This window comes from Pelobates fuscus, chromosome 2, assembly GCF_036172605.1.
Source record: "Pelobates fuscus isolate aPelFus1 chromosome 2, aPelFus1.pri, whole genome shotgun sequence".
In the NCBI taxonomy this organism is placed as follows: Eukaryota; Metazoa; Chordata; class Amphibia; order Anura; family Pelobatidae; genus Pelobates; species Pelobates fuscus.
The window spans coordinates 61,463,672-61,491,320 of record NC_086318.1 but is presented as its reverse complement, the minus strand read 5'-3'; the positions used below and the strand labels follow the sequence as shown (position 1 = coordinate 61,491,320).

Sequence of the window (27,649 nt, the reverse complement as noted above, 5' to 3'; positions counted from 1 at the left end):
TACCGCTAAGTTCCAACGCATTTATCAGAACTTGCACTGGTCGGTGGTTTCAAGTGATCACTAAATATTTCAGAGATTGAAACTCTTGTGACTTTTGATGTGGGTGTTATTTTTATAATATGACTTTTTAGTTTCTTGAAGCATAAGCAGTAGATTCAAATTACATTTTTTTCTTTTGGCTGCACTCTTCACACTAAAGTGAGTCAATTTGTATTTCATGTGTTTCATTTGCTTATTGCAAAAACTTTTTGAACTTTTTGAACTTAATTGTCCCAAAGAGCAAATACTCTGATGGTCAGTTAAACATTATCAGCTATGTAACATATGTTCTCAAGTATCAGTTGACCTTGACTTACATTTAAACTGCAAGGTTCACGGCGTATACTTCAACAGTGGCTTATTAATCAGTGATATATTATTGCCACAGTTGAAAGTCAGGATAACAAAAATAACAGTATTGGTAGTTTTGTGTAATAGTATCTCTTATTAATTTTCTATTAATATTAAACAATCTAAATATAATATTAAATGTTATTTTAATATAAATGTAATATTATTATAAATATATATTCATAGCAATGGGAGAGATGGAAAGTTATGTGCTAAATCCAGTGGTGTATTCTGGTTTTGTGCTACCCTAGGCATGACAAAACTCAGGCACCCTCCTCCCCCTCCCCCCTTCCAAATTTCTCTTCCTGACAGACACACGCCCTCACTGATGCATTTTTCCCTGTGGTCAAGTGGGGATGGCTGCAGCTTGGTGGGCAGGCGGTCGGCTGGGAGGTCTTGCAGACGGGCAGTGAGGGCAGTGAGTGAGCTTTTGAACCCTCATGCGCCTCTTGGTGATGATGGGGCTGGAGTGACGTTAGACACAAAGTTAGACATGCAAAAAAAGCAGTTTAAAGATCACGCAGTACTTACACAAAGGGATTTGTTCACTTAACTGAGAAGTTTATTATAAGACATGAACCTCATATTGCTTAACCCTTTGTTTACTCAACCACAATAGCAGGAAATAAATAATACACACATAGAAAAAAAATCACACAGGGATACCCTCAACCAATCCTGACACTGTACCCTGTGTAAGATTAAGCACAATGTACGTCCTCTTTCTTTGCTGCTTCGCTGTTCTGTTAAGTGCCATTGTGCGGTGCTCTAATTGTGCATTATTCTTCTTATTATACATTGCTGTTTTTATGTTTGGGTTTTCTGCTTAGTTTTCCCCCTTTGTGTCTGCTCTCCTGGGACCAATAAACCTGCCTGCTCCTCTCAGTGTGGCTCCATGCTCCCCTCATTCTGTGACCTGTCCCATATCCCACCTTCCATCTCGTTTTCTCTAGGACCGCTTCCTCATAGACAACTTTTATTATTATTAAATACTGGCTGTGGTAGGACTGGAGGAAAGAAAAGAGGAGTAACCAGCTACTATCTAAGGGGATGTGAGAAAAGGAGAACAGGCTAATATGTATGTGCTATGTATGGGGTAAGGATGGGCTACATGCTATGGGGGGGATAGTTGGTGAATGGGCTACTACAGCTATGGAGAGGAGGGCAATAGGTTATTAACCGTGAAGAGCTACAAGTTACCAGGGGCATTGAATAGGTTACTACCTATGGGAGCAGAGGAGGAGAATGGACTATCTATTGGAGTTTGTAATGGGCTACAGGCAATGTTGGGTACAAATACACCACTTCATTCACACACATACCTACTCCTCTGTATCTAAGCCCATTTATTAATTTGCCCCTGTGTTCATGCAAACTGACCCTCCACACATGCAAACTCGTGTTCACACACACACAAACTACATATAAATATGGCTTTGCATTTATACACACATACAGACCTCAATACAAATATGGCCTACATACACATAGTGATGTCGTGGACATGCTTGAATAAATGAATAAAAAAATAAAAACATGCACAAGCCTAACCTTTAACACCTGGTTAGTAACTTAAAACACAAAATATTGAGCCCGGCATACCTCATACAAACACATTGCCATGATTCACAAATACCCCTTTATGCATACAACCAGTGGCGTACATACTGTGGTCGCAGGGGTCGCGGCTGCGACCAGGCCTGGCCCACCAGGGGGCCCGGACGCCCTGCGACCCGGTATGTATGCCACTGTGGCCAGCCTCTTCTCCTGGGGGCCCAGGGGTTGGTCACCTCAGGGCCCCCTAGGCTGGCCCTGGTGTCACCCGGGAGCCAGGCTGGCGGGTGCATGAGGGAGCACTCTTCCCTGTGTGCTCCCTCTTCAGGTCCCCCGCGCACCGCACTAATACCAGAGCCGGAAGATGCAGTACGAGGCGCCAGCCTGCCCACCGGGTGACACCACTGGACCCCAGGGAATCCCATCAGCACTCCCACAGGTAGGGAGGCTGAGGGATGAATTTAAAAAAAGAAAATCGTGTGTGTTAGTGTGAGTGTGTGTTTGTGTGTTAGTGTTAGAGTGTGTGTGTGTTAGAGTGTGTGTGTGTGTTAGTGTGTGTGTTAGTGTTAGTGTGTGTGTGTGTTAGAGTGTGTGTGTGTGTGTGTTAGAGTCAGTGTTAGTGTTAGAGTGTGTATGTGTGTTACAGTGTGTGCGTGTGTTAGTGTGTGTGTTAGTGTTAGAGTGTGTCAGTGAGTGTGTTACTGTGTGTGTCTGTTAGCGAGTGTGTTAGTTTGTGTGCATCTGTTAGTGAGTGTGTGTTTTGTAAGTGAGTGTGTATGTGTCTGTCTGTCAGTGAGTGTGTATGTATGTCTGTCACTGAGTGAGTGTCTGTCAGTAAATGTGTGTGTCTGTTAGCTAGTGTGTATGTGTCTGTTCGTGAGAGTGTGTGTGTGTGTGTGTCTTAAGCAGTTACCTTTCTCCAGCGCCGGACTCCCTTGGCGCTGGGGATCTCTCCGCCCTGATCCGTCTCTCAGCTCTGAATGCACATGCGTGGCAAGAGCCGCGTGCGCATTCAAACCACCCATAGGAAAGCATTACTTAATGCTTTCCTATGGACGTTCAGTGTCTTCTCACTATGATTTTCACACTGAGAATCGCGTAAGCTCCTCTAGCGGCTGTCAATGAGACAGCCACTAGAGGCTGGATTAACCCTCAGTTTCAGAGAAACTGCTATGTTTTCAGCTGCAGGGTTAAAACTAGAGGGACCTGGCACCCAGACCACTTCATTGAGCTGATGTGATCTGGGTGTCTGTAGTGGTCCTTTAAGTGTATGTGTATCTGCATGTACTGGCGTACATGCTGCAACCCCTACGACCCCTGCGACCAGGTAGCCGCCGCCATGTGTTGTGGCCCCAGCCCGCGCAGAGTAAGCGCGCGTGGGAGGGAGGGGGGAGGCCCACGGATCAGTTTTCGCACCTGGGCCCCATGGGTTGTGTGTACGCCACTGCATACAACCATGCTACACAAACACGCATAAAAAAATCTAAAAAAAATATACTCTGTATCCACACATTCTGACACTACACACAAATGCATACATATTTTCACTGACATCAGGGCTCACAGCGACTATACACATAGAAACGTAGATTCACTTTACAGGCCCATACAATCAAATACATGGTACATGTACACCAGGGGCCCAGGCCCTAATTTAGCCTTGAGGCCCAGGACACTGCCAGTCCATCAATGCTCATTTCTATTTTCTAAACGTCACTATTTTCTTTTTTTATACTGTGTATGGTTATAGTGGATGGCATGGTGGGTTTATTTCCTTGGATTTTAGAGATCGATGCTGATAGAGTTATTAACCTTTTGGTCTCGATTTAATATTTTTGGATAAACTTTTAAAATGCTTTACATTTCTGATCCATATTTTAATAATTAGAAAAAGTTTTAAATCATTTGAAAAGCTTGTCCAAATATATTAAATCAGTGCCTTTGTCTCACCCATCTTTTATCCTCTCTGGCTTTGTGACTAGTGAGTGGGATCAGTCTAATATGCAAATGGTATTGGTTCCCTTTGTAATGGCACAAGTGGACAAAAGCATTTTGAGACCTGAGTGGGGACTAACAGAAGGAAAAGCTACTCTCTAGCTTTCTCTAAGCTTTTCGTACTCAGAATTCTCATATTATCTGTAATTGTTGCATTGCATTTGCCTCTCCCTAATTAAAAGGGTAATCCAGATGTGGACCCGGTGATCACTGTGTCTAGAGGGGTATCAACTACTGTTACACATTGCTAAAAAGTTCCAAAGATGTCTGAAACAAAGTTCAAGGCTTTTTCCCGTTATCAGAGTTCTCAAATTCTCTATTTTGCAAGGTTTGTGACGAGGTCTGGGATATCGTATTACATGTATGTTTAGATTCTTAATGTAACAAACAGCTGTATAAAAGTTGCACGACACTACAACACGGATAATAAAATGAATATGATTATAAAAGCCGGTTATATTACCACTGCACTTGCAAAACAAACCAGATCAATCATTTATTTTTATCTCTGCAGGTGTTATTTGCAACAGATGATTGGTTTGCAGCCGCGGAAAATCTTTTAAAAGTAAGGGGGAAAAAAATCATAGTGCTTGTGAAATTGGCAAACTTGTTTTGAAATGTACTGCTGGGTTCTAAGAAGTCACCTGACACAACTGGTCTTTTATCCCAACTCGGACAAAACAGGAAAAATAAGTAATATTTTCTATTATTACTAAGAAAATTTAAGTCACCAGCGCACTTTAGATATTAGAAAAAATATATATAAATAACTCTTGCAGGTACAATGTTAAAATAAGTAAAAAATAAATAAATGAAAAAATAAAATAAAAATAAAAACAAAGTGTTCAGTAGCCCCAGACCATACAAATTGTAATGAAAATTAAAACTATTTGCATTTAGTATATGCTCAAATTAAATTTTTTTTTTTACATTTAATTTAAAACAATCTCGTTTAGTATATACTCAAATTAAAAAAAAAGTTTAATTCAATTTGCACTATTGTACATGTTTTTCACAAAATATGTATTACAGTCCCTGGTCACAGCTATTTCAGCTGCAATATTTAAATAATAACAGGTACCTCTCCGGTGTATAACACACTAATTTGGGTCAGACAGGCATGTGTATATCCTGGCTCTGCCCAAAGACTGGAGTCCCCAGATTGCATGGAGGTAATCCTTGTATCCATTCATCAGCACAGCATAACCATACAATGGCTTTGCATCTTTTTCTAAGTTGTGTTTTAAAGCTGTTGTATACAGCAAAACTTTTAACAAAGAAAATGTGATTCTTTGTTAAACTAATTTGCATATGCCCACCCAGAATCCTTTGCGATAGTAACATCACTGCAAATATGGGATTTCTGTGGGAAAAGCAAGTCTTATGGCTTGACTGGTGTGCAGATTTTTGTTTAACATTGTATTAACTAACTAAGAATGAGTTACTCTAAGTTGACCACTAATAAGACATGAATATAACATCCAAACCTGCACACACATGCATTTGTCTATCAAAATATACATATACATATATTGAAATATTAACGATGTGATGTATACAGCACAGTGTGCAAGAAGGCTGACAAGGAACATTGCTGGCTGTTATCCTTGTAGGGATGTCAGCAGTCCATACAGTCTAAAAGATTTTCAGCCCGTAAATATGGAACAATAAATGGGCAGCAGGTTAGGTAAATGTGCAAAAGCCTCAAGTGAAAGAGTAATGTGAGGCAGAAGGACATGGGTGGACATTGTAATGACACTTGGGAGGTATTGTGTTCTGTATAAATATGTAGATACTATAAATATAAATACCTAACCGTTGGAATACTGGTTCCCCCATATTCTAATTTTGAACACTACCAGACAGACCTCTCTTATTTGACACATAGTGGTTGAAGGTATGAGTAACAATATTACGTTCTGGCATATCCATAAATCTGTATTCTTCAGAAATCGGATCCGGAATTCAAACCAGGTCTCTTTACAGAGTTTGGCAAATGGATGGATGGATGGGAAACAAGAAGAAAAAGAATTCCAGGTAAAAAAAAATCTAATTGGTACAGAATAGTACAATCATGTGATCTTCCATGCAAAATATTACTAGGCATTGTAGATATGTGTGGTCCACATATCTCAACATACGTTCCTAGTCTTTTAGCCCAAACATCTTCCAGGATAATGTTATCTGTCACAGTTAAATATATTTCTCTCCTCTTTAGGTCACGACTGGTGTATTATAGAATTGGGGGTGGCAGGAGTCATTCATGGTCTAGATGTGGACACATGTTTCTTCACTGGAAACTATGCCCCTCGCATCTCTGTCCAAGCTGCATGCTTAAAGCCAGGTAATCCTTTATGAGGGTGTATTAGGTTTCACACAAGTTTTCAGCAATTCATTTGAAATATATTTCATCAAACTATATCATATTCATCCAAATATCATATGTATGTATATTTATTACTAATTTTTTTCTTGCTCTCCATCTAGAAAACATTACATTGGGTCCAAGACTAGACAAAACTGGAACAGCAGCCTCGGATGCAGAGTTAAAAGCTGCTGAAAAGGTATAGAACCAAGATAGCACCACATGTTTCAGAACCTGTATTTTATTCAATATGAAATAACTAGGCACAGTGTAATGCAAAATGTTCATTTTGGTAATATGATTAAGAAAGTGCAATTTAATACTTTGCCGAATGGAAATAATATTTGTAAATACAGTATACTATTGTACCCAAGGATGAAGAATACAGAATGCTCATATGCTTCTAGTACATTCTAACTTCCTTACTTTTTTTTTGCGAAAACTAGAGATGTCCCGAACGGTTCGCCAGCGAATAGTTTCTGGCGAACATAGCTTGTTCGCGTTCGCCACGGATGGCGAACATATGCAATGTTTGGTCCGCCCCCTATGCGTCATCATTGAGTAAACTTTGACCCTGTACCTCACAGTCAGCAGACACATTCCAGCCAATCAGCAGCAGACCCTCCCTCCCAGACCCTCCCACCTCCTGGACAGCATCCATTTTAGATTAATTCGGAAGCTGCATTCTTTTATTTATTTATTTTCTTTATAATTTTTTTTTCATGCTAGGCTGAACGTGCGTATATCATGGCTAGTTGCACTGAGGGTATGAGTATATAGCAGTACATTGTTGTGAAAGATGGCTGTCATGTTTAGGGTGTAGCTTGCATGTTATCAACTGTGTATTTATATCAGCAGCTCCACCACTAGTTATAAATCAAGTGTGAGTCACCCCATGAGATGAGACTAGTGAATAACATAATACATGAACGGTTATGGTAAAGGCATGTAAGGAACTACGACAATAAACTCTTTAGGAGGTGAAATAATGACATGTTTGAATGCTTGCTACTTTACGATTAGTTAATGTGCAGAGAGCAGTTCATGTGATCAAAGGCATGGTGTGGAGGATCGGCTATAGTGGGACATGCTTGGCAGGCTGCTGTTTACTGCTTGTGCTTATCCGATCCCTTCTGGGTGCCAGGTGCAGAGCCTGGGAGTCCCTGATACCTGGAACAACAAAGGCAAGTCTCTGGCTGAGTGCCGGGTTCGCGGCTTGAGGTGGGGGAAGCTTGTTTTGTCGGTGGTCGGATCTGTCCCGGTGGTGCTTCACGTCTGGTGCGGGATTGTGGTGGCTTAAGGTGGAGGCGAGTGCTTGACGTGGGGCAGGCTCTGTATTTCTGTTTGTGCCTCCGGTCCCGTCTTTGACGCCTTTTGCGTTGGTGGATTTTAATGGGGACTGCTTCGCTTAGCTGTGGTGGAGCTTGTTGGGGCTGTGGTGGAGCTTGTTGGGGCTTCCTGCTTGTTATTTACTTCCAAAATTGATTAAAGAGTCTGTCCAGCTTAGACTCAATATCATGCCATGCTTTGCTGGTACCAGGAGGACACGCGGCTGCCGCCATATTGGGAGAGTCGCAGATGAGTATGTCAGCCTGGGCGGCTGTGCTCTGTGCATCCATTAGCTTCAGACAGCCTCTCAGGGGTGGACCAGGATAACCCCCACCAGTCCGAGGGGGGGGGGTAACGGAGCTCCTGCCGGGAAGTAGCTGCTCCTGGGCATCCCAGGATCGGGAGATCGGCCGCCTCTCCCGCCCAGTGAGCACCAGGCCACACTTGCCACGCGGAGGTAAGACTCTGTCGAGTTGCTGACCGCTATTAAGCATGTCGGGTCGGTCAGGTAGGAGCAACATTGCTGGGCCATCCCCTTCTGGGGTGAAATTCGCTTGTTGATAGCTGCTTAAAGTAAGATATTGAGGGAGCTCACACGAAGTGTGTTTTTCCTCCATGACAGCTAGGCCACGCCCCCCAGAAGCTGCATTCTTAGTGAGAGGAGGGACAGTGTAGCTGCTGCTGATTTAATAGGAAAATCGATAGTTAGGCTAGTGTATTCAGTGTCCACTACAGTCCTGAAGGACTCATCTAATCTCTGCTGTAAGGACAGCACCCCCAAAAGCCCTTTTTAGGGCTAGAACATCAGTCTGCTTTTAATTTTCCTGTGTAATCTAATTGCAGTTGCCTGCCTGCCAGCGTGCGTGTCAGGCTCACAGTGTATACTGTGCCCACTTGCCCAGTGCCACCACTCATATCTGGTGTCACAATAGCTTGCATTAAAAAAAAATAATAACTTTTTTGACAGTAATATAATAGCAGTCAGTTTCCTTCACACGTGTGCGTTTCAGGGCCTGCCAGGGCACAGTGTCACACCAGTGCAACTCATATTTGGTGTAACAGTAGTGTACATTAAAAAAAAAAAAAAAAAAAAAACTAGAAATTTGACTGTGAAATAATAGCAGTCAGTTTCCTTCACACGTGTGCATTTCAGGGCCTACCAGAGCACAGTGTCACACCAGTGCAACTCATTTCTGGTGTAACAGTAGTGTACATTTAAAAAAAAAATAGCTTGTTGTCACCTTTCGGGGATCCTTGGTACGTGGCTGGGTGGAGGAAGAGACCTTCAATTACATCAGTGAGGACAAGGAACGGGACAACCTTGTGCAAATGGGGAGTTTGCGGTTGTGCAAATGGACTGTTTGCGGTTGTTTGCGGTACGTTAAACGGGGCGTTTGGTCTGTCACTGTGAAGCGGGCGTAACCCTTACACTACCTGATCGATACAACATCATACCTGATGTTTTAAAGCACGTTATTCCAAACAATTTAGGAATGTTAGGTGATTTATGCCCTTTATGAATTAAAACCAGACTCTGCATCAACTATGTAATTTTCCATGGGAGTTTTGCCATGGATCCCCCTCCGGCATGCCACAGTCCAGGTGTTAGTCCCCTTGAAACAACTTTTCCATCACTATTGTGGCCAGAAAGAGTCCATGTGGGTTTTAAAATTCGCCTGCCTATTGAAGTCTATGGCGGTTCGCCCGGTTTGCCCGTTCGCGAGCATTTGTGGAAATTCGCGTTCACCATTCGCGAACGGAAAATGTTATGTTCGCGACATCTCTAGCGAAAACCTTTTTTATTAGAGGGAGAATAAAATATAGCATAAATATAAATAGTACAGTATTATAGATACTGTTTGTACAATATTTTTGCAGTACAATCAACCAAATAACGCAACATAAATGAGATTGGTAGACGTAGCTCGTAGGCCCACGATAAATTATGCAAAGAGGAGGCAGTAAATAAATGAGTAAGTCTGCCCACAGATGCAAGAAAATGAGTATTAGAGTCTAATAAGCCCAAAAATATTCCTTACTGTTTTTTTTCCATTAATGAGCACCCAAAAGTGCATATGGAATTATCCATTAAAAAGGGTTACTACAACCCTTAAAACTAATGAGATTTTTTTTTTACCTCATAATACCCTATTTTTTTTTTCCTTACCTGTAATCTCCCTTCACCATCCAATGTCATGGAAGCCCTCACGTGGAGCAACCACAGAAGCCTGTGATTGTACCAAGGGAGAGAGTGGGGATGCAAAGAGGAAGGAAGAGATTTTTATTAAAAAGACAGACAGAGGGAGGGGTGAGCAAAGCGTTACCTGCAAGGGAGAATATTATGTCTGTTGCAAGCGCACTTGCACTAGATATAAAATATTCACAGGATTACATAGAGTTGCATAGAATTGCACATAGTTCTGGGCTGCCAAAGTCATGTGTGCCGGGTGAGTTAAAGCGTTCCCACTGTCAAAAAAAGTTTGGGGATTGGGGGGTGCATCAGGTGGGATAAAAGAAGGAATCCTTTGGGTGAAAGCATAGGGATTCATAAACTGAGAAGCCACTTTAAGAGACTTACTTCTTGGTTACAGTATTATGAAGTCCATTGGATAACTGTGCTGTGTAATGTGATTGATGACTGAGTTAGCCAACAGTCACATTTCACATAGTGAGCTGTGAGAAGAAGAAGGACTTAAGTACTAGAAACTAAATAACATTTAGGAAGGGAATTTGATAAACTTCAGAAAGAAGAGTCTTGTGTTTATTTACACAAAACCACAAAAGCAGAAATAGAGAAAATTGAATAGATATTTTCAATAAAAAATTAAAACAAAACAGATCTGCTTTAAATATAAAAACTTGAATACGTAGCATGGAACTGTCACTGTGCAAGCCTGTGTTTGTGTTAAAAACCGTGCCAAAAAATTCTCTTTCTGTTGAAGCAGCTTAGTGAATTAGAGTCGGAGAAGAAGTGTGTATCTACAGTTAGACTCTGGAGCTGTCTCCCATCTGTCACGGATAGAATATCTTTAGCTCTACTAATCACCATCAATTATATGGATGTATGGCCACCATGAGCTGTGCTAAAATCCTCAGTGTAAGACAGAAGGACAATTCAAACTAAATGGAAATGTCTCATACATGTTTAAATATCACTTACATCAAGTTAGCATCTGTCGCCATAATTCTTTTTGCACAGCAGTAATAAAAATTGTTATAAACGTGTAATTGTTAAATAGAGCAGAACCATTTGACAATTTATTGTATACTTTTCTATTATAACTATTTTAACATATATTTTAATATGTACATTGACTGATGTTTATGCTACTACTATGTATAAATTATTTTTTTATGTTTTTCTGAATCTAGTCATCGATAGATGACAAGTTAACGTTAAGTTTATAAATTTGTACCTCAGATCTGGCACCTTCTCCATGGGTGATTACAGCTTAATGCAGTGGTTCTGGTGTCTATAGTATGTCTCTGCAGGCTGAGCAAATAAAGTGTTTACATTGCTGCCTAGTAACACCTCTCGTGGCAGTCACTCAGGTTCCAGTGGAGCATCTATGTTCCGCGTCTTCACGCTCTGCATGGAGATGCTGAAGGCTGCTCATAGAGATACTTTGAATCTCATTAAGGATGTGCTGATTGGCGCAGTGGGGTGTTTTGCTGCACATGTGCAGTAGCCTCCCAATGCTTTAATATGGGAAAGCATTGGATTGGCTAAGATCATCAAGATTGATGCTCTCAGCCATGGAGTCAGAGTTAGGCGGAGTCAGCCATGGCGAGACCGGCGCTGCATGGGTAAAAAGGTTTAAACACCTTTTATTGGGATGTAACGTAAGGGGGGCCCGTGGACCTATATAGTTAGTTTAACACTATAGTGTCATGAGTACATGTTTGTATTCCTGACACTATAGCGTTCCTTTAACTATACCTTTTAATTGTATAATATATATTTGTGAAAAGCTGTTGTTCCAGACAATGTATATTCCAGTGGGCCATATTGCACATTACCTAGAGAAGACAAAATGCAAATCCAGAGTTGGTTTCCCTGAGGATTGGAAACTACATATGTAAAACCTCGAAAACTGTCATTTTTTATTGTTACTGAAAATTAAAGATTATTTGTAATATACCCATCATTTTAATTATTCTGTTATGCATAAACAGAAATTAAAGTGCTACTATAGGCATCAAAACAACTTTTGCTTAACAAAGTAGTTTTGGTGTACAGATCATGCCCTTGCAGTCTGACTGCTCAATTCTCCACAATTTAGAAGTTAAATCACTTTTTTTTCTGACTATGTACCCCAAGCCCTCCCTTGGCTGTGATTCACATAAAAAAAAAACGGTTTACTTGTTAATCAGATGCTAACTTACTTTATAGGTTGTATCTCCTGCACTGTAAATTGAACTTTAATCACTCAAAGAAGGCTATTGCAGGGTCTACAATGCTATTAACAGAGTAGGAGTTTAGAAATTCTAAATTAAACAGAATGTGTAATAAAGTATGTTTAATTACTGCATCCAGACTACTTCAATGAGATAAAGTTGCAAAGTCTTTTGTCTGGTAAACTTTGCTTTCCAGTCTAAGAGACAAACTAAAGGTAAACTAAAAGATATTTACTTAGTATGTATACACTACAAAATTATAAACACAACTGCTATAAAACATGTAATCATTCATTTTAAATAACAATAAAACATGGTGACCTTTTAACCTTTAATACCGAATTGTAATTTATCTAGTTTTATTCTAAAAATCCTACTTGTTAATTTTTTTTTTTTTTAGCTTCATTCTGAGAAATGGGATTATCTTCTCAAAATGGTGGAGCTTAAACCAGGCTACCAAGAATCAAGCCACAGCTACTTTCATGTTACTTCAAGGGAGAGATGGACTCATATCCGGTTAAATATCTACCCAGGTAATTCCTGTCACATTGTATTAGATAGAATTTTTGCTTTGGGTACTGAAAGCAAAAACCTTATGAACAGTGAATATACATAATAAAAACTTGCCTATCACACAATCAGTAGGATTCATACTGATGTTTCCTGAATGTTTACTTGCAGCAAAAAAAAATGTAAAAGTTCTTCATTGACATGAATTTTTTTTCCATGTCAATATTTATGCCAAACCGATAAATAACTTTCTATGTTGCACTGTTACTTTAATTTGTTTAAGAGATGTTGCCCTGAAGTACATGTTGAATATTCCTGGGAATTCAAAGTGAATACAAAATGAATTTAAAATTGAAAGACCAAAATAGCCAAATGGAAAACAGAAAATTAAGTCCACAATGTAAGTACCAATGCCAGGAGATCGACCTAGACTCGGGACCAATCCTACAGTTTGTTGGGCAGATGGAAGGGATGGCAGCTGCGGTCTGCCCATCTGAAGGGTCCGGTACCAATGACCGAATTGGTGAGTTACACAGTGCCGTCTGCTTTCCACTGTAACGCACGCCAATTTGGTAGTTGGTGCCAAACCATTCGGGTGGGCAGACTGTAGGACTTATTCCCAAGTTGGAGTTGATCTCTTATTTGGAGATCAGCATTCAAAAATCAGCATTCAGACCTTTTTGTGCAGACGTTGCGGACTTTACATTCTGCTTTCCCACATTATATTTAGAGAAAATTAAGCCCAAGATTTCAGATTCGCAATTCTGACTTAAGTAAATAAACTTGTTTTAAACCTTTCTTTAGTGTTACTTTTCGTTTGGTCAGTCATCATTATTTATGTTATATTATTCCCACTGTATTAAAGGCAACTAATGCTTCTTATGTTTACTGATACAGATGGTGGAATAGCTCGTTTTAAAGTTTATGGCATTGGACAAAGAGAATGGTCATCATGTGGACCTAATGATTTAAAAGATTTGCTGTCAATGGTCAATGGTGGTGTCTGTCTTGGTTTCAGTGACGCCCATTATGGACACCCCCGGAATCTCATAGGTACAACACAGATCAGATTGCAATGTCTACTTCCAATTCTAATTCTGAGACATACTACTAATATTAGAAACTAATGAGACTATAAATAATAGCATGTAAGTAATGTAAATATGTACAACCCAGCCAAAGGAATATGTAGTTAATAAAATCATTTGCTGATTTACCTTTTAGTTGCAATTCAAAGCAGTTATAATTGTAGTTTAACATTTTATAAATTGTAGCAAAATTAATATCTCAGAAGCTATTTAAAAAAATAGTCTCTCCTTCAATATATTTCTGGTAGATATAATTAGCCAAATCTCTCTTATTATTATTTTACCATACTCTAATTGGTAATGCCTACTACACAATAATGGCATTTGTCTATAATTTCTGGATACGCTTTTCAAATTCTTTTTTTTATTTTTTTATAAACTTTTAAAATAATTTTAAAAACTTTTAAAATGATTTTAAAACAAAGTTTAAATATCAAAAATATATCATATTAAAAAAAATCAATAATTTTACAAAAAAATATTAAAATATTTTTCAAAATATGAATTTATTTGAAAAGCTTATCCAAATATATTACACTGTGTCGTTAATGTGCTACGCATAACATTATACATGATGTCTTTCGCTTGGCAAAAAACTCTTATATATACTTTTCAGGTTACAGATAAATAGCCTTTTACACGTCTTTAAATCTAATTATGAACCATATTAAATATGTAAATAAATATATATAGTACTTGAAAAAGATTTACTCAACAGGAAGTAAAATAACTCATTGCAAGTTTCCGAGACAGATTATTGGGATACACATATGGACAGGAAGAAAAAAACAACATTCCATCTGTATCATCACATAAAAATAAATGATATAGTAAAAAATATATGCTCTTATGTTTTATTGGAACAGTAGGTGTGGAATAGCAAGGTCTGGAATTTATTTCAGCCATTCTGTACAGTCCCATGTATAATAAAAATGTGAAGAAAAATGGAAGAAGAACGGGTGGTATAATTGATCACTTTTCATGCATTATTTCATTGGGACTATGCTCTACTTTCCCACAGATTTAGTAGTGATGCAGACATATTTAAGCCATATGCAGGAGCAAGGAATATATGTGCAGATGACCCTTGTTTCATCTGTGACACAGTTACTGAAGAACCTCACCAACACTTTAGGATAAACATAAAACTACAATTAAAAATGACCCATAAACATCAATGTCTGTGAGATAAGCAGTTTCATAGTTTCTTTGTAGGATGGCCAATATGTCTCCAAGAGAATCGAACACCAATATATAAAATGCTGGCCAGAGATCTTATATTATCACAAAGAATGCAGCTGGTGTCCTAAAATTATACATAGTCTGGTATATGGGAAGATTTCTAGTGTCCATTATGAACTGGATTGCACCAATTATTTCAGGGTTGGGAAGAGCAGAAGATATGGGTGATGGCTGGGAGACAGCAAGAAGACTTGATAGGCCCCCGATCTTAAAGGTAAACTTTTATTTCTTAATTATGAATTGCTGTTTGATACAATAATGGGATATAAAGTAGAGGTAGAACTAACGAAGAGACAATTCTGGTGCAAAAAAAGTATTTTTTCCACTGTACTATAACATTTCCCATGTCCATTTATACACTTTCAAGTACAAAATAAAAAACAAATCTAGAAGTAAGCGCATTCCATTTGGATATTATATCTATAAAGCAAGCAATAGCTAAAAGGTGGAACCGTGTTGTACTTACTATGACTTGAAGCTGGCAAATATCTAAAACAGCTGGGGACCTCACATTTTGTCACCCTTATTTTATAGCTTGCATCGGTATTTTAGAAAACAGAAGACTAATAGTGACTAATTTTTGAATTTGCGTCACACATTTAGAGGGGTTACATAATACAAACTGTAGAGAAATTTAAAGGGACTCTGTTTAGACTGGGGAGACATGATATAGATGGGAAAGCAATGTAGACTAGGTAGACATTTTGGTGATAATAAAGACAGACTGGGCAGACGATCTGGGGAACCAAGACTCTGTCAGGGCATTTAGGAGGAAAGAGCAGGCTTATAAAGGAAACTAGACTAAGTTTTCAAGACAAACGGATCTGAGCCCTAACTGCTGGAGTAGAACATAAAGTCAGATAAAGCCATATAAACAGACCTTAGGCCAGTATGACAGCGATAGTAAACTTCCCAGAGTTTGGTTCAGGCAATAAACAAGGGGTAGTCATTTAATGAGCTTCATCAGGATACAAAAAAAAAAATCAGAATCAAGTAATATCACAGGAACACAGTAGCACAACATGCTCTGAAGGGAATACAACCAATGGACTTAGATATGAGAGGGCTTACTAATTATAGTCCTTTCCCACAGTTTATCCAATTGTCAATTATTTGTAAAACATAAGGTCTAAAGTGACGCATTTACTGCGTCATTGGAGTGTGTCGTGTCATGGCAAATAAATATATTCAGATATTTATGTTAATGTCACAACAGAACATAACTATTTTTCTCCATTGTTTTTTTTCCGCCATGCAGCCATTTAATTAATAACATAATAAATAAATATTTTCTTTCAGGCTGACAGTAAAGGAATTCTCCAAGTACCTGGAAATGAATGGGCAATATTCAGACTAGGCCATCCGGGATTAATTACACATATTGAAATAGATACTAATCACTTCAAAGGTATAAATGTTGGACATCATATGAATATTTAAAATTGAATTTTTTTTTTTTTTTAGATGTTTTAGGCCGCAAATATCCAGTTAATAAGTTTATTATACTTTATCTACCTTATATTTGTGTTGGGGAACAGGGGTTGCCTGACATGTAAAACCACCCTGACAAGCTTTTGGTATCAGCTTTTTATGTTGTTGTCCATGCTTAATCTAATTTGGTTTTATGTGCTGCTTTTGTTTAGGCATTTAGCTAGAACCTGTGCTTGAGGGGAGAAATTAGTAGCGCCTTTGAGGAGCGCTCAATTGTTGGTAGATAAGTAATTAAGAAGAATACAACGAAATATAGTGCAGTATATTTGATACAAGTGGGTGGAAGAAAAAAGGAAATGCACTTATAATATGTAGAGCTTACGATTGCTCTGCTTGAATGCACCTAGGTGATAAAATCCCAGTTTAGGGATATCTGGTGTATTCAAGTGCTCCAAGATAGTATGTAAAATAAACAGAAGATAAAATTCCAATCTAGTTCAGCATGTCTTGGTACTTAGGTAGATTAAAAACAAATTAAGGAATATCCTCACACTTAAAAGAGCCTCCAACCAGCTCTAAGAAAGCAGCACAGAGAGGTATAATCCACACTTATGGATCTTGTTAGCTTGTGGAAGGTCTTGTGGATTAAAACAAAAAAATATATAGTGCTCACTGGTGGGGAGCAAAATAGAGGCTTAGTCCAAAGGAATAGGAAATCAAAGTAGAAAAGTAGAAATCAGGTTCCAGGGGTATTTGAGAAAAAAACAACTGATTTATTTAACAATATTCTTTGATAAAAAAATAAATGAAATCGTAAATGGAATAGTAAATACAATAAGTAATAAACACTAACGTGTTTGACCTTCAACAAGGCTTTTTAAAATATTTTTTTTATTTCATATCTACAAATTCTTCAAAGGCGCTTCTTCCTCCTCGCATAATACACACCTTTTTTTGGACAAGAAGAGGGAGACTGCAGTTTCTACTTGTATTAGGACACATTTTTAGCTTTCTCTTTTTTTATCTCGGGTAGCTCTCAAGTTAGATTGTGCTAGAACCAGTGATAGTATGGTTCCATTTTTTGTCCCTGAACTGGTGTCATCTGCTGCTACAGGTGCCTGAAACCTGGTCACAGAACTTCAGAGGCTCAACTCCCATATGGTGTCCCTGCTCTAATCCTTGTGTAACTCTTTGCATTATGAGCTTTATTATCCAACATGGATAATCCCTGTATTATTTGTCATGCCACAAAACACAAATTGCCTTCATAAATATGGAGGGAACTTCAGTATACTTCAAATGTGCTCAAAACTCTCAGATCACAATGTAAAATAACAACATATTGAATGCATACTGTCAGGGCCGGACTGGGAAAAAAATTAGGCCTGGGCATTTTTCAATCAGAGCGGCCCCCCTAAGAAGGGGGCGGGGCCAGAGAGGGTGTGTTTTGCCATCACTAATGACAAGCACACCCCCTCTCAAAGTGAGCAAGTTGGTTCAATGCGCAGAGCCCCGCTGAAGAGCTCTGGCATTAGAAAAAGGCCCTGTATTTGTTCTGCGCAGCGCAAGTAAATTGAATAACATGCTTGCGCTGTGTTTGCTTTTAAATTGTCTCTGGTGTCTCCACAAGTGGGATACCAGAGGACAAAAGGGCCAGGAAAGTGTATGGTGCATGTGTTTGGAGCCTGCTTGTGGGATTGCGTGTGTGTAGAGTGTGGTGTGGTATTGTGTAAATAGGTCAATTTCATTTGTGTTTGTGGTGTAATATGTGTGGCTAGGGGCTGTAGAGAGTGTGTGTATAGGGGGCATAGTGTTATAGGGGATGTAGCGAGTGTGTGCCTACGGGCTGTAGTGTGTGTGTATAGGTGACGTAGTGTGTGTAGGGGTTGTAGATAGGGTGTGTAGGAGATCTAGTGTGTAAAGGACCCAGAGTGTGTATAGGAGATTGTGTGTGTGTATAGAGGATTAAGAGTGCATATAGGGTAAGGGATCTAGCGTGTATCTGGAGCGTAATGTGTGTAGTGGTGCAGTGTGAGGGGTGCTGTAGTGTGTGTTTGTGTGTGTGTGTGTGTATATATATATATATATATATATATATATATGTATATATATATATTTGGACGTATTGTATGTGTGAGGGACGCAGTGTGTGTGTATGTAAGAGGGGTGCTGTGTGTGAGGGTGTTTTTATCTGCTGTCACATTCTAGGTTTCTAATTTTCTTTGTCTGTTAACTCACTGAGGGTTATTTTATATATTATATATATATGTATATACATATATATATATATATGTGTGTGTGTGTGTGTGTGAGTGAGGGTGCTGTCTGTCTGAGGGTGCTGTCTGTCTGAGGGTTCTGTGTGTGAGTGAGGGTGCTGTGTGTCTGAGGGTGCTGTGTGTGTCTGGGTGTGCTGTGTGTCTGGGTGCGCTGTGAGTGTTTGGGTGCTGTGTGTGTCTGGGGGTGCTGTGTGTGTCTGGGTGCTGTGTGTGTCTGGGGGATGCTGTGTGTGTCTGGGTGCTTTATGTGTCTGGGGGTGCTGTGTGTGTCTGAGGGTGCTGTGTGTGTCTGAGGGTGCTGTGTGTCTGGGTGCTGTATGTCTGGGTGCTGTGTGTGTCTGGGTGCTGTGTGTCTCTGGGGGTGATGTGTGTCTGGGGGTGCTGTGTGTGTCTGGGTGCTGTGTGTAACAGGGTGCTGTGTGTGTCTGGGGGTGCTGTGTGTGTCTGGGGGCACTGTGTGTGTCTGGGGGCGCTGTGTGTGTCTGGGGGTGCTGTGTGTGTCTGGGTGCCGTGTGTGTCTGGGGGTGCTGTGTGTGTCTGAGGGTGCTGTGTGTGTCTGGGTGCTGTGTGTGTCTGGGTTCTGTGTGTGTCTGCGGGTGATGTGTGTGTCTGGGGGTGATGTGTGTGTCTGGGTGATGTGTGTGTCTGGGGGTGCTGTGTGTGTCTGGGGGTGATGTGTGTGTGAGGGGGTGGTGTGTGTGTGGGGGGGCTGTTAGTATGATTTTTTATTTAAATTTAAATATTTTTTTATTAATAATTAAAAAAAAAGTTATATCCCCCCTCCCTTCTTACCTTTATCCTGGGGTGGGGGGGGTGGGGGGGGGGTTGGGTGGGGGGGAGATCAGTTTGGCCTGTGGGTGGGGTGCCATGCTGCCATGGAAGGTTCTGCCATCCTTCCCTGGTGGTCCAGTGGTGAGAGTGAACTCTAGCCCCCTCGCGAGATCTGATCGTTGCCGCGGTAACCGTGGCAACGCTAAGACCTCGCGAGAGGACCCGGCACAGCTTCTGGATAGAGCTCCGCCGGTCCTCTCCTCCCTCCCACACATCCCAGCTGGCGGTCGCATGTAACAGTGTCTCTGGGCCGGTGAGGGAGATCTTTGATCTCCCCACCGGCCCATGGAGACCAAAGCAGGGCCAGCGCTCGGATAGTGCCGGTGTGCCTGATGGCCACCGGCACCGGCCAGCGCTCGGATAGTGCCGGTGTGCCCGATGGCCAGTCCGGGCCTGCATACTGTTCTGGTTGTGAATGCGAGTACTACCCAAAAGTATGTATGTGTATACATAAACTGTATATATCGTACAGTATATAATTTGTGAAAATGTAGTCATTATTTTTTCATTTTTATTACATACCATAGGTAATGCCCCAAACTCTTGTAAAATTGATGCTTGCATCCTGTTTCCAAAAGAGGAAGAAGACTGCATTCGAAAAAAGTGGGGGGTCAAACAAGGGCATAACTGGAAACCACTTCTTCCTGTTACCAAGGTAAGAACACAATGTGATGTGAATTTAAGCAAAAGTAGAAAGTATATTTTAAAAAGGCTAAGAATAAATGCTGATATTTAAGCATAAAAAAAGGAAATGGAAAGTGGCGTACAATTAATCATATATTCACTAACCATTGGAGTTTATTTATTAAACAGAGAATTCTGGTGAATTAAAAAATAAATACAAAAATCATTTAGCAAATTGATTTCCATTCATCATCATTCCAGTGCAGTTTATAAATCCAAGTGAATTATGAAGAGCTGACAATAAATTTGCAAAATGTAGGTCAAAATACTTATTTTGGGGAAAATATCGCAGACCCTCATAAACTTTTCTTATGCTTTGAGAGCTTGATTCCCTCAGTGGTGACCTTTGAATCTAAACAGATTTTGGTGTGGATTCAATTCTTCAGAGTAGCATGGTTGTACATGTACTCTAGACACTAACATTAACATGCTCACAGAGACATACATCCCCACACAAAGATAATCACTGTCAGACACATGCTCTCAGGAGTATACACAGGTAGACAATTCCTGACAAACTGTATGTCTGCATTTGTCAATGTGTGTTTTGCTGTGCATCAGTGTGTTTGTATGTGTATTCATATACGTGTATCAGAGTGTATATGTGTTTGTGTATTAGTTTGCATATGTGTGCGTGTAACAATGTGTATATTGTGTACATGTATAAGTGTGCATGTGTGTCTATGGCTGCAATGTGAGTGTGGTATGGCCATGGGCTCCTCTTTGCAGGGCCGGATTAGAGACACAAAGCAGTCCTGGAAAGAAATGTATGCCAGCCCCATAAGTCATTGTGCAATGTTGTATGTGTGTGTGTATATATATATATATATATATATATATATATACTTTTCTGTAGTGAGCATGTGTGTGTGTGTGTGTCAGTGAGCTTGTGTGTGTGTGTCAATGAGCTTGTCTGTAGGGAGCATGTGTGTGTCAGTAAATTTGTCTGTAGTGATCATGTGTGTGTCAGTGAGCTTGTCTGCAGTGAGCGTGTGTGTGTGTGTGACAGTAAGCTTGTCTGAAGTAAGTTTGTGTTCATATACCAATGAGTTTGTCTGTAGTAACCTTGTATGAGTGTCAGAGTTTGTACTAAGTTTGTGTGTGTGTACCAGGAAGCTTGTCTGTGTGTGTCAGTGAGCCTGTGTATTAATGAACTTGTGTGCTTGTGTCAGTGAGATTGTCTGTATCTTCAGTGTCTGCATGTGAGTATGCTTACTGTATAATTATTTTTTTTACACTGACAGAACCAATATTTATTATTATTATGAAAAAGAAACATACCAATAATATATATACATACAATATAACAATAAAGGGCAGCACTCTACTTTCGCCTCCAGCTCTGCTTCACTCCCACCTAATTTGATTGTTATTTCCTGTCCTATTGTGTTTTACACCCCACCTCCAATAGACTGTAAGCTTGTTTGAGCAGGGTCCTTTTCAACCTATCGTTCCTGTAAGTTTTCTTGTAATTGTCCTATTTATAGTTAATATAATATTGGAAAGTGCTACAGAATCCGTTGGCGCTATATAAATGGCAATAATAATAATTGTTACACACACATACTCACTACAGACAAGCTCACTAACACACACATGCTCACTACACTAAAGCTCACTGACACACACAAGCTCACTTACAGACAAGCTCGCTGACACATGTACACATGCTCACTACAGACATGCTCACTGACACACACCCTCACTACAGAAAAGCTAGCTGACACACACAAGCTTTCTTACACATAAGTGCACTGACACACACATATAAGCTCACAGAGACACATACACATGCTCACTACAGAAAAGCTAGCTGACACACACAAGCTTTCTTACATATAAGTGCACTGACACATATATAAGCTCACAGAGATACACACACATGCTCACCTACAGACAAGCTAACTGTCACACATATGCTAATTTATAGAAAAGCTCACTGACACACTTTCTCACTACAGAAAAGCTACCTGACACACACAAGCTTTCTTACACATAAGGGCACTGACACACACATATAAGCTCACAGAGATACACACACATGCTCACCTACAGACAAGCTCACTGTCACACATATGCTCATTTATAGAAATGCTCACTGACACACTTGCTCACTATAGTCACACTCACTGACAGACACACACACACACATAAGCTTACTACAGGCAAGCTAATTGACACACACATGCTCACTACAAACTCACGGACACACATGGTCACTTACAGACAAACTCACTGACACACACATACAAGCTCACTCACTAGCAGGCACACACACACAAATACTGTCATGGGTAGAAGCCTACCTGTCATAAGCTGTGGGAGACTGGGAGCACTTGGAGGTGAAGTTTCCATTTTCTGGCCTTTTCCTTCAGCAGTGTGAGTTTGGGGGAAAAGTTTGTGCATGGGACAGGGCTTGAATGCGGCTGGCAGTGGCAAAGCATATAGGCACCAAATTAAAAAAAACTACCTGAGGACCTATGAGAGGTCTGGAAGGAGGACCTTGCTGGAGTACAGGTGGAAATGAGCGTCCTGACTCGGCGCGTGAGCGAGCTGGAATCCCAACAGGGGGACAGAGAGAGCCAACTGACCAACACCCGAGCACAGATGGACACGTTTACCCAACAGGTTCAACGGCTATCCTGCATGATGGCTTCGATGGAAGCGAGGCACTGCCGGAAAAATATACGGCTGCGTGGAGCATCGGAGGCTGTGGGCCCAAAGAGTGTGCTTGACTATGCAAACAAGGTGGCAGCGACACTGGGGGTGAACAACAGCACTGGTGCATTGCCAATGTTCATTCTGAGTCCATAAGTCAACCACTGCCCCAGCGGATGCACCCAGAAATATTACTGCTATCAAAAGGGACATCTCCACCCTGTTGGCTTGCTCCATGAATACTCCCATGGTCAATGTGGAGAACAGTGCAATTAATGTTTTCAACGACTTACCATTTTTGGTACTGGTGGAACAGAGGAGATTTTCACCAATTACAAGAAGGCTAAAAGAGGGTGGATTTGCCACAGTTTGGGAGCATTTGGGACACTGTTAATACCCCTTAGGGAAACAGTACTGACACTGTCGGCCGACGAGGACCCAACGTCAGTCCTTCATACCCTGCAGATGCTTCCTTTGCCAACGGTGTCCCCGAGGGCACATGTGGTCCCGAAAATATCAGTGCCTAAACCCGGAACCATAGCCAAAAGCGGAATCTGAGACCCTCCACAGTTTACTTTGCCTGGATCAGTGACTTACCTGCCAGTTCGTACTGGGGCCTCAACACTATCCATATTCACTGTCTGCCCTGCCACAGACTGCCAATAGAGGGCTCACTGGGGACTACCCCTTAGGGACCAGTCATCGCCTAGCACATATGGTATATATATTTTTTTTATATACCCTTATATATACCCCAGAAACAGAGGCCTGCTCCCTCCATCTGTGAGATGACTTAATGGGGAGGCAGTATAGCGAATGCTTGATAGAGTGGATGCCCCTGTGCGTGTGTGCAGAAGTGAACATAGCTAAAAGGAAAACATTTTGTACTGTTATAAGCCCCTTGAGGAGCTACATATTGTTTTTTTTTTTTGTTGACATTGCTTTCATATCCTATGCATGGATTTCTGTCTTACTGAAAATGTTAAATCCAAGTAAACGTATCATTACTTGTCCTAACTTGATGTTACCACATCAAAAATAAAGAATTTCAAAAATAAATCAATAAGTAAATATTTTGGTATTGGATTTTGCTGACATTGAAGTTTAAGGGCAAATATGCAATAATACATACAAATTTCTGATGTGAAAAATAAATAAATAAATGCATAAAAGTAAATAAATTGTAAAGATAAATTGCAATAACCCACGAGTGATTACATTGCACTATTTTCCAATCTGTTTTTCTTCATTTTACATTTTCAGATCCATCCTCACAAAAGACACTTTTTTGAAGGCACTTACCTAGCACTGCAAGAGGGTATCTCACACGTGAAGATTACTATGACGCCGGATGGTGGTGTGAGCCGAGTTCGGCTTTGGGGTTTTCCCCGAACTTTTGACATGTAACTGTTTATTAAGCATTCAACAACAGTGAAGTCCTCTAGATCAGTGCTCCCCAACCTTTTTATCGCCGCGGACCGGTAAACGTTTGATAATTTTTCCATGGCCCGCTTGTTTTGATTTAATAATTTTAATTTAGTGAAGAAGCTTGTCAGAAATGAACACACATGATGTACACAGACACATCACAAAACACAGTCACAGATATACACACATTAACACAGTTAGATACATTCAAAGACAAATAAAAAACAGTCACATATATTAAAAAACACACAGACACATACATAGTCAGAAAATCACAAACACAGTCACATAAAGACATAGACTCAAAATTGTTGGTTCAGGGTCCCACACATATGCAGACTGAATGTATATAGCATGTTCATGTGAGAGTTAATAAAAATGGGGTACAGATGAGGGTATGTGACAGACAGGATAGGTAGGTAGTGTTACACCAGCAGACTAATGCTGATGTAACACCACCTATACTCAGCAGCTTCTTTCCCAGTCACAGACTGGGGGGGGGGGGTTCTGTGGCTGGGAACTCAAGGCTGTATTTCAGTCTCCTACCTTGTCCCAAGCTGCCTCTGCTTCCATGCAGTGCCCCTTTTCTCTGGTGCCCGATCACAAGTCTCCTCTGTCCCTGGTCTCCAGTGCCGGCCTCTGGTGGGCTGGAGGTGAATAGCAGGGAGTGCTCACTAAGTTAGCGCCAGAACCGCGAGGGAGAAGTTATGATGATCTAGCTGCAGCTCCTGCCAGGTGCACCACTGGACCATCAGGGAGTCATTTTTCATGTAATAGGATGGATTCAGCTTGTGAGCTGTGTCGGCTGCCAGGGCGCCCCTTGTGTTATGGCTCGCACACCTAGTGGCGGATCCAGAAGCTAATCTCGGGAGGGGCACTGGCAGATTATTTTAAGAAACAATCCAGGCACAATAACCACTACAGCTCTCTGTAGAGGTTTTGGTGCCAGGAGTTGCTGTGGCGCCCTCGCAGAGTAAGTCGTCAAACCGTTTAAAAAAAACGTTTGATAACTTACCCAGGTCTGCCGGGATAGGGGCTGTAGTGTGTATGTGTGTGAGGGGTGCAGTGTGTGTGAGGGTCGCAGTATGTGTATGGAGGGGTAGTGCGTTTGTGAGAGGGGTGCAGTGTATGTATGGGGTAGCAATTTGCATATTGGGAGCAGTGTGTTTGTGTGTGTGGCGCAGTGTGTTTTTGTGTGAGGGGTGCTATGTGTGTGTATGGGGGGCTGTGTGTGTATTGGGGCTGTGTGTGTATTGGGGGCTGTGTGTGTATTGGGGGCTGTGTGTAATGGTGTGTGTGTGTGTAAGAGGGGCTGTGTATGTAAGAGGGGGGCTGTGTGTGTAAGGGGGGGCTGTGTATGTAAGGGGGGGCAGTGTGTGTAAGAGGGGGCTGTGTGTGTAAGGGGTGGCTGTGTGTGTAAGGGGTGGCTGTTTGTGTAAGGGGGCTGTGTGTGTAAGGGGGCTGTGTGTGTAAGGGGGGCTGTGTGTGTAAGGGGGGGCTGTGTGTGTAAGAGGGGGGCTGTGTGTGTAAGGGGTGGCTGTGTGTGTAAGGGGGGCTGTGTGTGTAAGGTGGGGCTGTGTGTGTAAGAGGGGGGCTGTGTGTGTAAGGGGTGGCTGTGTGTGTAAGGTGGGGCTGTGTGTGTAAGGGGGGGCTGTGTGTGTAAGGGGGGTCTGTGTGTGTGTGTAAGGGGGGCTGTGTGTGTAAGGGGGGGTTGTGTGTGCGTAAGGGGGGGCTGTATATTTGTGTGTGGTGCAGTGTGTAGGGGGTTATAGTTTGTGTGAGGGAATAGGGGGGCAGATTAAAGATAATTTTTTTTATTATTATTATTAAATAACTATATAAATATAGCTAATGTCCCCCCTCCCTTCTTACCTGTGCTGAGGGAGGGGGAGACATTGCTTTCTCTTCCAGTCCCTGGTGGTTCTAGTGGGGAAGTGAACTCTAACCTGCAGCTCAGGCTAGAGTTCACTCTCGCGAGAACGGAGCATTGCCATGGTAACGCTCCGTGCTCGCGAGAGGTGAACCCGGCGGAGCTGCAGGTAAGAGCTCCCCCGGGTTCTCTCTCCCTTTCCCTCCCCTGCCGGCCGCCCAGCAATGTCCCTGATCACTGATCTTCCCTTCGGTCCGTGATGGCAATCAGCAGGGCTGGTGCTTGGATAGCACCAGCCCTGCATGGACCGGCAGGGGAGAGCCTCGGGCAGCACTATTTTCTCGGGGGGGGGGGGGGCAATTGCCCCATTGCCCCCCCTGAATCCGCCAATGCGCACACCCCAATGGCCGGCCCTGGGCGGCCCGGTACCGTTTGATCCTCGGACCGGTACCGGTCCGCGGCCCGGGGTTTGGGGAACACTGCTCTAGATAGTTTATTCATTTTTCACAGTCCACATTTCTATAATTTTATATAGTGATACGCTGTCAATTCTTCTTCTTCCTTAATACCTTGTGAAATGCTTCTCTAGAATTTTTTCATGCAAGTTTTTCTTCTATCCATCAACATGGGAAATTACCTGGATTGGTTTTTAGAGGTCTGTTCAGAGTGGGTATTCATAATCCCATATATTCTACAACTCATGACTTACCAGAAAGCTAGATCGCTAACATATGAAATTAACTACTAAAGTAAAAAAATAGGAACAACGACACCTATGATAATAATGATTATATTTACATAAAATATTTCATGCTAACTTTAGCAGTAACATTCATTGATCTTATTAACACAGAATGTTCACCAATTCTATGGTATTTAGAGAAATCTAATATGAAAAAATGAAAACAACAAATTAAAATTTTTATACCAGCTGGCAAAGGACAAAATAATTGCTGACATAAATGACGGTGGGCTAGAGATCCAAGGGGCCACAGTAAGTGTTAAAAGCTGAAATGCATGACCCTCTCTAACAGTCAATAGGGGAGCTGTTTGAAAGTCCCCCTAACCTGTAGACTCATGTACAGCAGGTGAGGGGATCAAATAATAAATAAAGTTAAAGAATTAGTTGTTCCTTGTGTTCACCCCCCCCCATATGTTGACATATATAATATTATATTGTCCCTTTTTTTATAAATATAATACAAAGGAAAAGTACTATTAGCATACAGTGTGCCACATCACAAGGTGCATTTGAAACAGGCACACAAATTTAACAAAAAAAAAAAGATTAAAGGAACACTATAGTCACCTAAATTACTTTAGCTAAATAAAGCAGTTTTAGTGTATAGATCATTCCCCTGCAATTTCACTGCTCAATTCACTGTCATTTAGGAGTTAAATCACGTTGTTTCTGTTTATGCAGCCCTAGCCACACCTCCCCTGGCTAGGATTGACAGAGCCTGCATGAAAAAAACAAACTGGTTTCACTTTCAAACAGATTTGAAGGTAATTTACCTCGAATAAGTGTATCTCAATCTCTAAATTGAACTTTAATCACATACAGGAGGCTCTTGCAGGGTCTAGCAAGCTATTAACATAG

The 27,649-nt window shown here is 41.1% G+C and overlaps 1 protein-coding gene across 1 annotated transcript in view; it reads left to right on the top strand.

Annotated features, from left to right (window-relative positions):
- The window catches only part of ALLC (allantoicase), a 30,540-nt gene extending 3,381 nt beyond the window's left edge, over nucleotides 1-27,159 (top strand). Inside the window, exons 3-13 of the mRNA XM_063442193.1 lie at nucleotides 4,454-4,504; nucleotides 5,889-5,976; nucleotides 6,158-6,283; nucleotides 6,427-6,503; nucleotides 12,432-12,564; nucleotides 13,439-13,594; nucleotides 15,012-15,085; nucleotides 16,171-16,279; nucleotides 19,937-20,064; nucleotides 24,015-24,200; nucleotides 26,542-27,159. Of these exons, the coding sequence (XP_063298263.1) occupies nucleotides 4,454-4,504; nucleotides 5,889-5,976; nucleotides 6,158-6,283; nucleotides 6,427-6,503; nucleotides 12,432-12,564; nucleotides 13,439-13,594; nucleotides 15,012-15,085; nucleotides 16,171-16,279; nucleotides 19,937-20,064; nucleotides 24,015-24,158 (1,086 nt within the window). The 3' untranslated portion in view covers nucleotides 24,159-24,200; nucleotides 26,542-27,159. The remainder of the gene's footprint in view (nucleotides 1-4,453; nucleotides 4,505-5,888; nucleotides 5,977-6,157; nucleotides 6,284-6,426; nucleotides 6,504-12,431; nucleotides 12,565-13,438; nucleotides 13,595-15,011; nucleotides 15,086-16,170; nucleotides 16,280-19,936; nucleotides 20,065-24,014; nucleotides 24,201-26,541) is intronic.
- Nucleotides 27,160-27,649: the final 490 nt, after the last annotated feature.